General features: G+C 52.7%; 1 protein-coding gene across 37 annotated transcripts in view; it reads right to left on the bottom strand.

Annotated features, from left to right (window-relative positions):
- The window catches only part of NFASC (neurofascin), a 204,946-nt gene that overhangs the window by 20,451 nt on the left and 168,275 nt on the right, over window positions 1-16,220 (bottom strand). For 22 of the 37 annotated variants that reach the window (XM_039465799.2, XM_010348952.3, XM_074384946.1 and 19 more), the window contains 5 exons: window positions 15,355-15,477; window positions 14,094-14,267; window positions 11,614-11,628; window positions 4,902-5,135; window positions 1,041-1,157 (listed from right to left, as the gene is read on the bottom strand). In XM_039465799.2, coding sequence (XP_039321733.2) covers window positions 1,041-1,157; window positions 4,902-5,135; window positions 11,614-11,628; window positions 14,094-14,267; window positions 15,355-15,477 — 663 coding nt within the window. The other 15 variants (XM_039465816.2, XM_074384962.1, XM_074384958.1 and 12 more) reach the window with 6 other exon arrangements.

Genomic DNA, 16,220 nt, shown 5'->3' on the forward strand with positions numbered 1-16,220 from the left:
CACACTAGACATATCATGACCTACTTCCTTAAACTCTGAGCTTGCCGGCAGACGCTCTGTTGCCCTGGAAGAGGTTAACTTTCCACATGGATCTGGCTGGTGAGGGCTGGAGAGCCAGTTACCATCCCTCAGAGAAACTGGAGATGAGCTGGGACTCTGCCTCTTGGCTCTCATTCTTGGTTTCACCTCTCATTTCTCACCATGTGGTGAAATCCCACATCAGGAAAAGTGTGTGCCTTTGCATGTAGGCTGAAGGGTGAATGGGGGTGGTGGGAAGCTGAAAAAGTATGGACCAAACTGTGTAGTCCAGAATGGAAGAACTCCTCGTCCAACCAGGGAGGACTAAGTCAGCTTTGCTCTCTCCTGAGAGGTCTTTGGGTAGGCTGTCCCAAGTGGATTTGCTGACTGGGTTAGTTGCCTTAATTGCTTAGAGCACATACAAAAGAGGCCAAGATGGTGGGTTTGCCCCGTAGGAACGGGGACCTTCACTCGGAGGCCACACTCTGCAGTCCAGTGAATCTGTACCCTTGGTTCCAAGCTCCAGTAAAGAGTTAGCAGCTCAGCTCAAGCCACCAGCTGGGACAAACGGCTCTGGTCTGTGGCTCTGACTGGAGCCCACTGGCATTGCCCTGGGAACAAAGCAGGGTTGTAGCCCAAGTCTGTGAACTGGCCCAGCTGGTCTAGTGGAGCCTGAGTTAAGGAGATCAATGCAGAGGAGAGATTTGGCTCATTTGGGGGCTATTCAGAGCCCTCATCCTGGGCAGGAAATGAATGAAGGGCCCTTTACACAGGTCCTCCACAGACATGCAACCCTAGACCTCCACTAATGGCTTGAGAAGCCCCTTTCCTTCTTGAGCCTGCTCCTCCCACATCACCGCCGCCTGAGTGCATATCGATTTCATTAAGCCACAATTAAGCCAGGCTAAAAGGCCTCTCTGAGCCTGGGGGAGTTTACAGGATCTCTTTAATGGCATCTACCACTACCCGCCGCTGCTGCCAACGCCGCTGCCGCCACCACCACCCCGCACAGCAATGCTTACTGTCGATGTACTCAACCACAAAGTCAGTTCCGGGCCCGAAATTGTGCTTCCAGGTGATGTTGGCCCATTTACTGTTGGGGAGCACCGTGACGTTCCATATGGACTGCTCATCAGGGGCTGGTGGACGGGTTAGAAGAGGAGTTAGTGATGAGCGGGGAGTGGCACCAGAGACATGGAGACACACACATACACACATGCACACAAGCGTGTGCATGCACGCACATGCCCACGCTCGCGCACGCACACACGTACACACGATCATCTAGGAAAAGGGAGAGTCAGAAATGGCTGTGCACAGGGCCTGACAGAGCTCCAAGCTGCAGCCTTGGTGGCCAGGCCAGAGGTCGCTGTCCAGGGACAAGCATGTGCAGTTGGGAGGACTTCTGAGGCAGAGCTGGAAACTGACTATGTGTCCACTTAGGTAGGGTTAGGAATGAAAGAGTGTTTTTTTGTTTGTTTGTTTGTTTTTTGAGACAACTCTTGTTCTGTTGCCCAAGCTGGAGTGCAGTGGCGCGATCTCAGCTCACTGCAACCTCCACCTCCCAGGTTCAAGAGATTCTCCTGCCTCAGCTGCCCGAGTAGCTGAGATTACAGGTGCCTGCCACCTTGCCGGGCTGATTTTTGTAGAAAGAGTGGGTTTTGATCTGTGCCGTTTGAGGCTCTAACCTGGACTTATTCCCTTTTCAGATCCCTTGTCATGTAAGCAGTGTAAGGAAAGGCACTAGGAAAAAGGCCATGTGGCCAGGAGGAGGAGGCTACACAGACGAGATGTGTGCCAGCCCCTTCCCCTTCAAGCATGGAAGTGCTGCAGGAAGGAGAGGGTTATCTTTAAAAACCAAGAGTCTTGATGAGATTTGCAGGAAGGATGGGCTTTTGAAGCTGGAGTAGAATGGTGATCCAGACAGGTGAGGCTGGTCTTGGACTGATCTTGGTCAGAGAGAGCCTGGTTGATGTGTCTAACAGGTTGATTGTCTAAAGCCTAGAATCTCAGAGCCCAAAGCAAAGACAGTATGAACTCTTCCTCTCCCACTTGTGGACTGGGTGGGACCAAGAGAAGATAACTCCTTGACAACCAGCCCTCAGTGATCCAGATAGCAGAAGAATCTTGTTCTGTCAGCTTCTCAGCACCACCAAGATTTCGACGCCTGATCTCTAGGCAACACAGAGGACATTAATTATCAAGCTCCTATGAGCTGGGAGCTGCTTTATCAAAGCCATGGTGCTGTCTGAAACCGTAGCCTGTGTACAGGAGAATGGCACAAATCTTCAAAAGTAATCATTTTTCAAGCGTCCCAGCAGTCTGGTTACCCCATTTTGCAGCAAAGATTTAATAGTGGAGTACTAGCATGCAGTCTTGTATTTCAAAGACTTTACAAGTGTGGTTTCTGTATATTTTATTAGCATGCAAGGGGGCACTGTCACCAACTCAGTTGTCAAAATAAATGAATAGAGTACATTGGTGATACCTTTATTCATTATCTATTTGACATGTGACTGAGCCTGCCGGGCCGGGGAAGTGATAAAAGATCTCCCGGTTTTCACTTCAAAGAGGTGCCTTCTGCACTACAACCTTGTCAGGCGTTGGTTGCCCCAGGTGAATATGATTTGTATTAAGTGAGGAGCCAAGGAAGTGATTCCATTGATGGCAACGTGGGGAGGGCCGAGGTAGGCTTCTTTGCCTGCCTGCCAGATGCTTCAATTGTCCTGGTTGCTTTAAGCCATCCCAAATCCCAGCTCCTTACAATTTCATGGCTTTTGCTAGTGAGAATGAATTATGATTAGTCATGATTTGGGGACTTGGGTTCCTCCCTCCTCAGCTCTGAGCCCTGTAAATAGCTAGAGAATTTGTGTTTAAACAGTTTGGCCACCAATACGAAATGGACTCAAATCTGGCTGTCTTAAGGGTGGTGAAGATTGGGATTCTTTAAGAAAGGGCAATGGGAAGCCAAGATGATTTAGAGGTGGGAGTCGGAGGAAGGCACGGCCACAGAGAGATCAGGATGATGACACGAAAGTGCTCGAAAGTTCCAAGAGACAGACCAAGAACTTGAGATAGGAACACCTTAGAAACATGGAAAGGGTCAGGAAGGGGAGCACAGATTGTCTCGTTCACTCCGAGAATGTAAGAATTAGGGAATCTCCCTTGAAATCTGAAAAAGACAAGCTAAGGACAAGTAAAAAGGCCTATTTCACCCTAAGAGTGAACTTATGAAACATCTTTTCCCAAGATGTAAGGCGCGATAAAGGTGAAAATTCATTGTTAAAGTCCTAGATAGCCATTCTGCCGCAACTGGGGGGGGGGGTGAGGATGTTTGAGGGGTGTTCCCAAGGTCTAGATAAGATCAAGGCCATGGCCACGTGCTCTGCAGTGTCTCAGACACAGAACTTGGGGAGTGAGAGTCTGGAGGGGGCCTGGGCCTATGTGGCAACAAGACCGATCTTTCAGAAGGCAAGGAACTCTTTGCTGGGGAGCAAGCTCCACTTCCTTCCTTCATTTTTGGTTCATCTTTCCTCTGCACTCAGAGCCCTTGTCGGACACAAAGCGCCACTTTAATGAAAAAGATGCCTCACCATGGCCCCAGAGAACATCAATCACCGCTGGTGGCAGCTTCTAATACCCCGGCAGGTTCCTCCTCAGCCGACTTTTTCCTAGACCATCTGTTAAGTTCTAGAGGGCACCCAGGAAGCACACTGGCACTTTCAGGGTCTCAGGAGCCCCCGGCAGCTCTGCGACTCGTCTCCCCTGACCGCTCACTTAACTCCAGGTCATTGAGTTAAAAACAAAATCCTCTCATGTCCATTAAGCCTTCATCGTCATTCGGGAGGCCGAGAAAAGTGGAGTAGGGTGGGAGAAAGGAGGCCGCGGAAGGGGAAGGGACTTGCCCAGGAGACAGAGGTGGCGCCCAGTGGGCCTACAATTCTACAGCTGCTGCAGAAGAGTTCTGGGTGCTTCCTGCCGGCTCTGCTGGCTGCCTCAGGCTGATTTGACAGCTGGCCTGTGGGCTCAGGAAGCTATAGACCCTCCCCTTGTTGGTAATAAGACTGATCTCAGTGCCTGGAAGTATGGCTGAATTCCCTGGGGGTCTCCCTGAACTGGAAGAACAGAGCTTCCTGGCCTGGCTGCATGATACAGGAACAGTGCAGTCTCCTGGCTCAGAGTACCGGCCCTGGGATCGATGCTTACCAGGGGCCCTGAGAATGCCTGTAATTGTCCCTCCACGCCTGCATTTGAGGCCACGGGGAACGTGAATGGGCATTAAGGGACTCCTTGGCAATACAGTTTCCTGGAAGCTCTGACTTTGCCAAAGTCTGTAAGTGTTCTTCTCGGGAGGAGGGGCAAGGGAGGAGCAGGGGTTCTGGGAACAGAGCTGCCTGGCACAGCCACTCCCTGCTGCTCAGCCTAGCCTCTAGGCTGAGACATGGCCAGGGCAGGAAACCCCCTCAGGCCGGTTGTACAGCGTCCAGTCCTTTTCCCTCCTCACACTGGAGTGCTGGGCCCTGAGCTGACTGCCTGACAGGTAGCCGGAGGCAGTCCTGACATCTGGAACCTGGGGGCCCTGCCCAAGGAGCTTGGCCCTCTGGTAAGGAACAGGGATCTGAGGCTAGAATGGGGGGGGTACTGAATGGTGGGGGGCCACCCAAGGAGTGTGTGTGTCGGGGTCAGGCTGGGGAGATCTGGGCCTCCAGACTACTGGACCGAGTATCTAGTCATGGATGAGTTTCCAAAGGAAACACAAAGGGAGGTGCTGGTAAACACCACCCCAGGCCCCACCTCCTAGAGGGGGGATCTTGTGGGTTCGTCTGGAGAGCACTGGGGAGGTGGGCCAGGAGGGGATGGGGAGCATGGGCAATGCGCAGTACCGGATTCGTGTATCTTAGTCCCGGAGGTGGTGGTGGGAGGACTCTCCGTGGTGGTGGTGGTGGCAGCAGTGGTTGTAGTAGTTGTGGCGACGGTGGTGGTGGCGATGGTGGTAGGTGCGACAGTTGGGATGATGGGGACTGTTGTGGCTTCGGTGGTGGCAGCAATGGCAGTAGCATCGGTACTGCTCACAGCGCCCGTCGCACCCACGGTAGTCGGGGGCAATGTGGGAGGAGCTGAGAGGGAAATGTAAAACAGCCGAGTCTGGTTGGTTTGGCTGTGCCCAGCCTGGACACACGGCCCCCGCGTGCAAGGCAGGCAGCCCGGTGAGGAGATGGGGCTTTAGTCGTCAGGAGCCTCCCCAAGCATAACGGACTGGGTCAGACGGGTCGCAGCAACGGAAGACACAACCATGGGAGAGGAAGAGAATGAAGCCCTGCGTGTGTTTCATTTTCTTCTCATGGTCTGCGTGGCTCGAAGCACCCAGCATGCACCCAGCTGAGGATGTGTGAGGATGAGACGGGAAGGGGACACGCGCTGAATCGCTCAGACCCCAGGGATGGCACGGAGCCCCAGGCCAAACACTGGCCAGATGCCACCCAGACACTGGCCCAAGCAGTACCAGCTGAGTCCAGCCCTGGAGACCCCGCCTAGAGGTGGGCAGGTGGCGGGGCCCCATCCAGTAGAGGCATAGGGCGGCCTGCCATTCCCAACCATCCACTCCCAAATCACCCTTTGTCATGCCTGCACAAGCCCAAACAGCCACCCAAACCCGATGACAGAGAGGGAACAATCTCCACTCTGTGCAGGTGACCCTTGCATGGCGCCCGGTCTGCCCTTGCCCTCCCCCGGTCTTGGCTCTCCTCAGTCATTCCCCTGCCTCTCCTCCCTCTCTTTCCCTTCTCTGCTCAATGGTGGCCCTTCCTGCAACCACCCCAATCCAAAGTGACTTCTCGTAACTGCCTTTCTTTCTAGGAAGTTTGGGTGCAGGCACCCCAAGTGCTTTCTGTTCACATGAGAACATGGGAAGAGGACACTCATGGAATGACAGTGTGGCCTGCACTTGGCAGCACCACCTTCCCAGCCCACAGTAGACAGAGGAGTCCCGGGCAGAGCGAGGCGCACGCTGGGTTCTTTTCCGCATACAGAATAGTTCAGATCTGGGCTAACTTTCTCACGACACCCATCTCCCACCCAAAGTTACACTTGGATGTTGGTCAGCTTGGGAGGGCTAAGCTGATCTATGTGACAACTTTTTCATAGGTTTTCTTTCCTGCTATAGAAGGTCATGGAAAGGGCTGTCCTGTCTTTACCTGCAGACCTAATGTTTGCTAAAACTGAGAGTCTGAGAATAAAGAGGCCAAGTAGAGACAGAACCACCTCTCCTCCTTGTACTCAATCTCCTGTGATCTGACCACAGTCCACTTTCTAGTGTTGATGCTGATGTGGCAGTGGGCAGGGACTTTAAAACAAAGGCAGCTAACTCTAACTCCCAAGGAATCCCACCCAGCCTCAAATCACTCAGGAAAATCGTATCTCCTGCCTAGTATTCCTCCTACCTCCTGGAGAAAGGGGCTAGGGCAGGGAGGGATGCCAGAGACAGAATTGCCAGAGAGTTTTTTCAAGGGAGAGTGAAGTGATCCTAAGCCTTCTCGGCCAGAGCCTGTCCAACAGAAGCCCTTTCATTCCCTGGGGTCTCCAATATTACAAGTCCCCCTTTGGAGAAGGAGGGAATGCTCCTGCTTCCCCATAGTAAGATCAGAGGTACTACTGCGTCCCAAGGGTGCTGGCCACCGAACTCACACTGGGCAGCTGTCCATGACCCATACGTTCCAGAGGTTCCTGGGCAAGTGCAAAGCTCACAATACTAAATTCCCCAAACCCTGGTCAACCCACAGACATCAGGTGACGTGGGGAGCAGTGAGCGGAGGGGCAACTCTCCCTGTTACATTCTTTATTCAGGACTGTATTCAGTCCAGGGTGGCCTCGGGCCTGGACTATAAGCTCAGCACTTTAAATATTCAACAGGAGGGAGTTCACTTATCCCCACCCCCTGACACACGCACACACACACACACATGTGCACACATAGATGGAAGAGCCTGAGAGACCCATGCGGCAAAGGTCAGTTCTCCCCTAGGCCTGCTCCAGCTCTCATGACCATAGACATACACGGGCTCTTTCTGCTGCCTTGTGCTGCTGGAACGGACCTGGAGAAATTATTCTGTGGACTGCTCTGATTTTATTTATTTATTTATTTATTTATTTATTTATTGGACAAAGTCTTGCACTGTTGCCCAGGCTGGAGTGCAGTGGTGTGATCTCGGTTCACTGAAACCTCTGCCTCCTAGGTTCAAGCAGTTCTCCTGCCTGAGCCTCCCGAGTAGCTGGGATTACAGGCACCTACTACCATGCCCGGCTAATATTTTGTATTTTAGTAGAGACGGGGTTTCACTATGTTGACCAAACTGGTCTCGAACTCCTGACCTTGTGATCTGCCCAACTCAGCCTCCTAAAGTGCTGGGATTACAGGCATGAGCCACCGCGCCCAGCCTATTTATTTATTTATTTTTGAGACGGAGTCTTGCTCTGTCGCCCAGGTTGGAGTGCAGTGGTGTGATCTCAGCTCATTGCACCCTCTGCCTCCCAGGTTCAAGTGATTCTCCTGCCTTAACCTCCTGAGTAGTTGGGACTACAGGTGCATGCCACCATGCCCAGCTAATTTTTTGTGTTTTTAGTAGAGACGGGGTTTTACCACGTTAGCCAGGATGGTCTCGATCTCCTGACCTCATGATCTACCCACTTCAGCCTCCCAAAGTGCTGGGATTACAAGTGTGAGCCACCGCGCCTGGATGATATATATATATATATTTTAAATTGAAACAAAGTCTTGCTCTGTCACCCAGGCTGGAGTGTAGTGGTGTGATCATGGCTCACTGTAGCCTCGATCTCCCAGGCTCAAGCAATTGTCCCACCTCAGCCTCTTGAGTAGCTGGGACTATAGGTCCAGCTATGGGTCCATCATGCCTGGCTAAGTTTCATATTTTTTGCAGAGATGGGATTTTGTCAGGTTACTCAGGCTGGTCTTGAACTCCTAGGCTCAAGCAGTTCTCTGGCCTCAGCCCCTCAAAGTGCTATGCTTGGCCATAGTTCTTTATTGATAGCATATTTTCTAATAATTTCTGAGAAATGAAATGCTCACAAGGTGCCCCTTCTCATGACTGTCTAAAAGGCATAATTAGAAAACACTCTTGTTAGGGGAGGTTGCAGTGAGCCGAGATCGCGCCATTGTACTCCAGCCTGGGTGACAGGGCGAGACTCAGCCTCAAAACAAAACAAAACAAAACAAAACAAGAAAGAAAGCACTCCCTTTTAACCTGAATCATCATACTGTGTAGTGTGGGGACATGGGCCTGCACACAGGGACAGTGGCTGCTACATTCCCCAGGCCCCAGAATCCAAGTCCATCTTCCCCAAAACTATACACTCTCTCATGTGGCCCGTGGCCCTCAGACATGCAGACACACACACACAGACACACAGATACTCTCTCTCTCTCTCTCTGTGTCTTTCTCTCTCTCTCATACCCCAACGGGGCCAAAGCTTGAGGCATAGGCTTCCCAGGATGTTCCAGCGAGTAGCAGGGGACAGAGACGTCAAGAGAGCCTAGGTGACAACATTTTCCTCACTAGCCCTGCTGGGCAGAGGTGAGGATGAGAGATGGCTCTGAAGATGTTTCTACACTGCATTGGCCCCTCCCCTGATGGCCACTCTGCCAATTGTGGCAGAAAGGAAGCATTTTCTTTGATGATGGCTACCTAGCTGCTTCCTCTCTGGCTCAGGCTTAGTAAGAGGGAGCAAGAGATGAGAGAGAGAAAAGGGGCCACATTCCGGCAGCGTCCCCAGGGCTCCCACCATCGAAGTTACCATAGAGGATACAACCTCAGCTGGCTGAGGTCACTGCTGGCAAATCTCCGACCCACTCATTAGCTGTGTCTATTGTCCCAAGGCTGGACAGGGCCCCCAGAGAGCTAGGGAGGGTGCGGGAAAGAAGAAAAGCCTCCAAGGGAAGGTGCAGAAGAGTCAGGCAGTGGGCTGCCAGGGCGCCAGTATGAGTAGGAACGAGAGGACTCTCCTCTTTCATGGGGAGAACCTTTCACTGCTCAGGACAAAGGAGATTCAGATTATTTCATCCCCTGGCGCTGAGGTGGAGGAAGGATAAAGAGCGACGAAGCTGAGAAGTAGGGCTTACAGACAGAGCGGCCCCAGGTGGGACAGACACATGACTGGGCTAGGATGTCATTTCCTGCCACAGCAGGAGCTACAGGTCTGGAAGCAATCCTGGCCAGCGCTCAGTGGAGACCATCGGCCTGGTAACTGAGGACAGGGGGGCAGAGACCCTCTGTTAGCTAAAGGGGGATCCTCAGGGGGCTAGAGCTGGAAGCACAAGGCCCTCGTAGATGGCAGTGTCAACCTCACAGGTTTGTGACCTAACGCACACTGGATGGTACCCTTGCCGTGGTCAAGGGTTTTCCAGGAGGGCTTCAGGGAGCACCATACAGGAGACTGAGAACACTGAGGAGAGATGACATGTGTCATTCATCTTTCTGTCCCCAGAACCTGCTGCAGAGCAGGGCACCTATCAAGAGCCCTGAGTCAAAGACGAGAACAACACTGCCCAGACATTCCAAGGTGGAAGGTTTCGTCCAAAAATGTCCACATGGCGTGTTGACTACCCTGGCCAAATCACAGATTGTCAGACAGATGGGCAGTAATCCTAAGAGACTGCAGATACAGGTGGATGACAGGGATTATCTTCACTGGGTGAGAGATGAACAGAGCAGTTTGGGGACACAGCGCCCAGGTTTGGAGAGGATGGGAGGGAAGACAGCAGTGGGCTGGACGCCAGGCCACGTCACAAACATGGAACCTGAGTTTCGTTGCTTGGCACCTGCTCATTGTGCAGAAGGTTCTTGCGCATTTAAAGCTGAGAACAGCTGATGTTATCAGCACATCTCATTTCCAAAAAAGTGCAATCTGCCTCCACCGCCATGTCACGTGGAAGCCAGAGCCCAGGAAACATTTGATTGAGACCGTGAGCTCATGCTGCGTAACATGAGTTTAGATCTTTTCTAAATGGGAAGCAGGAAGTGGGTGATTGCAAATATACTTCTCACTCACTCAGTAGAGGGGCAGCACAGGCCAGCACAGATGCCCATTGAACTAGGCAGACTGCCTGCCACCACGCCGCCTGCCTAAGGGTGCCAGAACGAGGGAGGTGGATGGGGAGCTGCCTCACCAATGAGCTTGCAGCTGATTCGCCTGGTGCCCTCCCTGCATTTTTTCTTCGTCAGCGGGGAGACTTATGTAAACTTCAAGCAGGAAGTCAGGGAGGCCCCCAGAGTGGTAAGGATGGCTCTCACCCTGGTCCCCAGGCCTGGGATCACCTCTCTGCCTCACATCTTCACAGGGGTGTTCAGACCTTTCGGGGAGGCACTGGGTGGGGTGGGGGTGAGGACTAGGGGAGAGAGGGAAGGTTGATGGGAGCTCACCATCCACAGATCTGGCTGCAAAACAACACAAACTGAGGGAAGCAGGGTGTGCAACAGAAATAGAATCAACTAGGATGGGCGTGGGCATGAATAAACAAAGGTGAGGAGGAAACACAGTTGGGTAAGGTGGTATCCCCTGCATTAGCCAACCCTCAGATTCCTGGCCCGCTCCTCAGTCCTCCCTCCGCTGCCTGTCATGGAAGGAGGCTCTGGTGAGTGTTTGCTCATAGCCTCTGCTCTGCCAGGGTGAATCATGTTCTCATTCCCCATGTGATGTAATTCAGGCTCAGTGGAGGGCCTGGAAAGGAACTCTGGGGTCTCCTGCCTTGTCTCCCCAGCCTGGGGAGAGCCCTCCTGTGATGAAGAGCCCTTTGATGGCCCTCAAACCCATGACATGAGGACTAGAGAGGAGGAACTTGGTTAGCAAGTCATTGCCTAAGCCCAAAGCTGCCCAGCTCCTCACTCCTCTGTAGATCTACCTCCCACACCCCGAGAGCGGAGACTGTTCTTAACGCTAAAGACTTGGAGAAGCTGGGTTTCTGAAGGGCGAGGAGATAATCAGCCCACGGCGCCTGCTGAGACTCCAGGAACGGGAGCACCTGGCCCTACCCAGGACCATGCTTGCTTGCTCTCGCTGAGCATAGCCCGTGGTGGCTGGCAGAGCCGGTGCTGGGCCCCCATGCAACATGCAAAGCTGGCATGCACAGCGCGCTTCACCCTTTCAGGGGACGGCAGCCCCACTAGGAGTCAGCTGTCCCTGCTCTTGCTGCAGCGCGCCTTCTAGGGCCACAGCTGGGGACACTGAGATGTCAAGCCCAGGCGAGGGCTCAGGTGGTTCCTGGGAAGTAATCTACTCAGTGTCAGAATCAAACTGCAGCGCCAGAGAGCAGGTCAGGGCCAGTGTGTGTGGGGTCCCTGCTGAGCCATCCTCCTTCTCAGCAGGGGGCAAATAGTTCTGGAAGCAGGGAGAGCAGGCTTGCTCTCCTCTGGTCCCGTCCTCCACACACTTCCCCCTTGACATTCTGGCTTCCAAACCACTGAAAGGGTGAGTCTGGAGCATGCTTTCAGCCCAAGCCTCTCCCTCCTTGTCCACCCTGGCTGGGCTGGGCTCCGCCTGCGTTGCCCCATGCCATGCCCATTACCTCCGCTGCTGGTACGGTACCTGCGGTTGGAGTAGCTTCAGAACACAGCACCCAAGATGGCCAGACAGAGGGAGAAAGGGTGGAAAAGGGAAGAGAAAACAGAGCACAAGTGAAACCACAGGACAAGCAAGCAGAGAAGGTTCCAGCCCAAACCTTATGCAGACCATGTGACCAGGTGGTGGTTGCTGGCCTGAGGATGCCAACTGACATTCAGAGTTCATCTCCACCTGAAGCAGGCATGTTCCTACAGAAACCTTTCCACCTGGGCCTCGGAGACCTTTCTAACACACTGCTTCTACCTCGATTCAAGGACTGGACAGCTAAGAGGTGGCAGCAGGGGCAGTCCACTCAGAGTACTGTGCTCCCAGCTCTGTCCTCAATAGCATGTCCTGCTCTGGCTAGGTTGGCATGACCTTCCAGCAGGCTTGGTGACCCCCCCCCATGATGCCAGGAATCAAGGGGAAATAGGAGTAGGTGGTGTGGGAGGATACCAACACCAACTCCAGTCAAAAGGATGGTCCTGCCTTTGGGGGAAGAAGCTGAATAGTGGGATGGACAGGAGAGAGGATGTGTGTTCAGCCGCCCCCGCCCCCGCACCGTCGCAACCTTGGAAGGCGGGAGCTTTGAAGGATGGGTCCCCTGTCCTGGTTTCCGTCACTCCGATTCCCCCCCTTAAGTTGGACTTTATGAAATCAGAAACCCAAGTTTGGACTGAGAGCCCTTTCTTTTTTTTTCTTTCTTTATTTTGTTTTCTTTTGTTTTTGGACTGAGAGCCCTAAGTGAAATTCTTGAATTTTCTGCAAGGCCCTAAGTTAAGAAAAAAGCCTCTCTTTGTCCTCTTATCCCCTGGGGCTGCACAACATTCCCGGTGGTGGTTACTGGGGCTGGACAATGGGGCTTTGTTTAGCTGATGTTCTGAATGGGCCTGCAGATAGGGAGGGAAGAAGGGGCTCTCTTTATCTATCTACAGAATTGAGTAATCAAGAAGAAGCCTGGCCTAGCCTGGCCTTTGGTAACAGACACACATCAGCCACTAACCTAAGTACCCGCCCCCCCCCCAAAAAAAAAAACTTCCTGGGTACCCAGGGGCTTGGGAGAGTGCAGGAGGGAGACAGCAGGAGGGAGAGCTGGTTGTGTGACTCATTCCTGGTTTAAGAGACCAGAGAGGGATGCAGAGGGGGCTGTCAGCCTTTCTCTACCTCTGCACGGGCCCTCTTCTCCTGCCTCAGCACTGGGCTGCTGGCTAGAGTGTAGGGCCAGGGAAGGATGTGGGCAGCTTGCGAAGCTGCCTGGGAGCCCGGGGTGATGCAGCGGGGCCTGGAAGCCCCACAGAAGGCAGCACTGATGCTCTCCTGGAATGCAGGTGGGGGTGGTGCTCAGGAGACCCTGTGTGGGCCCTGAGCCTTCTGTGGAAAGCATCAGACACAATGACTTATCAGTTTCCAGGGCGCCATTCACATCACCTCTTCTCTGGAGTCTTCCTGTGAAGAACGAAGCCCCTCCTCTGCCCGGCCACTGTGCCCCTCGTTTATACATGCAATGAGATACTCTTGTATATAGATGGCTCCCCGTCTAGATGGTGAGAGTTACTTATTACCTTTGTATGCCCCTTGTGTGTGGCAGTGTTTGGCACCTCACATTGTGGGTGCGCAAGAAATGGCTGTTGAATAGACCACTGTATCTCTGGAGAGGCACACGGGTTCTCAGCCTTTCCCAGTGGGTGTGCCAGTATTGAGTACAGCCTTGCCTCCTCGAGAGGTCCCAGAGTGCACATTCCCACTGACGCCAGCTCATGTGCAGGTGAGTCTGGGGCCCCCTCTAGTGGAATACTCAGGCAGGTGCAGCTCTGGCGGGGGATGAAACGCTACCAGATGATGCGTGGATCCAGGAGATGAACTCATTTGCTCTTTGTGAAGCTGGCTTGGGAAAGGGCTGTTTCCCAACTCCTCCTCCTCTCTGCAGCCTGACAACTCACCCAATTCAGGTTGCAAGAAGGGACCACGTTCTCTGCTCTACTCACGATGCCAGTAAGCAGTGTCGTCATGACAGTTTCCCCTGCCTCCTTGAACCCAGGAGCCTTTGAGAAAAGAAGACTGACCCCACGGCCCTCATGGGACACTCACAATCATATTCCTGCCTCCCTCAAGAGGTGAGAACTCACTGTTCTAGGAGTTCATTATGCTTTCTCTCATCTATCAACTCTGCTCTCTTCTTTATTCCTCTACGGAAGGAAAGATGATAGATGTCAAGTGGCTGAGCAAGTCAGGGCAAGTGGGGGCGCAGGTCCGACCACAGTGGTCCAAGGAGAGCTGAGCTCCAGATTCAATGCCAGCACCTACCTCTCACACATAAGACGGGTTCTCACCTATCGAGGGCTTGAGGACTTGCCAGTCTCATTTCCTCTCTTGCCCAGGCAGCCAGTTACAGATCTCAGTGTGTTTATCTAGGCCTCTGAATTAGCTGGGACCTTTTACCCTAGGGGCTGCTGCCAAGTACCTACCTTCATTCGGGGGTGCTGGTGACTCCTCTGTGACGGCTTCCCCAGAGCCCACCTGCGTCCTGGCGCTGAGGGTGAAGCGGTAGCGTGACACGGGGTCCGTTCTTTGCACCGTGAACTTGGTCTGATTGGGAGAGAAGTTTTCCACGATCTGCTTTCCCACTTTGGTCCCGTTAACTGGGGAGAGAGAGGTAAGTAGAATTAAACTTTAGCAACATTTATTGATGGGTTATATAACCTGCAAGCTGGAGGGAGAACACCTTCCTGGCTTTGCTGGAAAGGGAAGTGACGGCACCTGCCTGGTGATCTTAAAGGCTTGGTTCAAAGGCTGGGCAAGGACTCCCTCCCGGCTCTTTGATTGCACCCAGGGTTAATCCTTCTTCACTTATCCCATTGTCTCTAGCTCACTGCAGAGTTATGTGGCTGATTCAGAAAGATTCAGTTTATATTCTTAAGCCCTTTCAACAAGGATAAAACTCTTCACTTTCTTTCTTCCTTTCAAATAGAACTAGGGCAATGGCACTAGGCCTTTTGATTCTTAATGCCTCCTTTGTAAAAGGCCTATTCAGTGGACCTCAAAGGGTGAATGGGTCTGGTCCAGAGATCAATTCAGAACAGCATACAAGCACACAGTTGGCTATTAAAACTGCTAACAACACAACATTGGGCTTTTGAGTTTCTCAATGAGGTGTTGTTACCTACTTCTGAAGGCCCAAAGTGCTTCAATGTAATGGCTCTCCTGTCCCTGCATGGTGATGTTGAGCTCCTGAGGAGGGGTCTTTCCAATGTAGGCTCCTGATTTGGGTCACCCCCCACTCACTGGGCAGCTCTACATGGAGCCGCCTCATCATAAACGACAACTTGTCAAGGGGTGTCCTGATTGTCTGTGGCTCCTGTGAGTATACTGTCTACCCCATCAGGTGGAAGCTCCAGAGCCTGAGGAACTCTTTCCCCTAGACTTTGTACGTACTGGAGACTACATAAGATCCCTAAAGGTCATGGCTGTCTCCCTCATTAGACTGGAGTTTCCTTTGTCTCATCAGTGAGACTATAAGCTCCCTGCAGGCAGAGCTACGTAAGGAGAGCAGGGATTGAGTCCCACCTCCTCCCCTAATCCTATTGGGAACTGTTTCACTGGCCCCTCCATCCCTCCACAATGACATCTGCACCCACAGGCTTTCTACCTCGAGTCCTTAGGAAAAGTGGTGAGAATGGGGTTTTTGGTTTCCAGATTATCTAAGAGAAAGGCAAGGGCAGAACGTACAGGCCACGTATTTGAGAGTGTATCCAAGCATGATCCCATTTGGATGCTCTGGATGATCCCATTCCAGGTTGATTGTCTCCAGGTTGGGCTGCCGGACTCGGAAACGCCTAGGGGCACTGGGTACTTGGGGAAGGAGGAGAGAGCAGGGGAGATGAAGGGGAGGGGCAGGGAGGATGAGGAAAACACAGAAAACAAAGCACAAGTATGAAGGCGTTGACCTCTGGACAACCCCCGTGCTGGACACTGCTAAACCGAAGCCCGGGGGAACCGTGAGACGACTGGAGGCCACTGCCCCATCCAGGACGCCATTGCCTCCAGGTCTGAGGACAAACATAGCTCAGTCTCTGCTGTTTGAGAGAGGAAGAAGCAAATCAGGTTTTCTTCTAGCGACTACCCTGGATTCAGCACACATTAGGCTCTGATTCTGCAAAGATACCTCCAAATTGGGCAGAGCCATTCCTAGGTAGAGAACCACTCAGAGCTGTTTTGTACAGAGGCTGCAGTTCCCCATCCTCAGACAAGGATTCTCATCACTGGGTCCAGGCTTCTGAGCTGCGAATGCTGGGTTCAGGGGTAAGGAGACAGAACCCCAGGGTGGAACATCTGGAAAAGGTGGGAGGGCAGGAGTGTTGGGGAGGCCAATGATGAAAACCAAACCAAGCGGAGGGAAAGACGGGAATAAAGAGAACAAGAGGGAAAAAGAGAGGACAGGAGGAAGAGAAGAGGGAAAACCGCAGTTAAAGAGGCAGGGAGGAGAAACAGGAGGACGAAACAGACGCAAAGCAGGTCAAAGAAGACTGGCGAGGACAAGGAGATGAACCAGGGGCTTTGCAGTCATCTGTTAATTCACGAACTTCAACTTATGT

The sequence above is a fragment of the Saimiri boliviensis genome, chromosome 14 (genome assembly GCF_048565385.1).
Source record: "Saimiri boliviensis isolate mSaiBol1 chromosome 14, mSaiBol1.pri, whole genome shotgun sequence".
NCBI lineage: Eukaryota > Metazoa > Chordata > Mammalia > Primates > Cebidae > Saimiri > Saimiri boliviensis.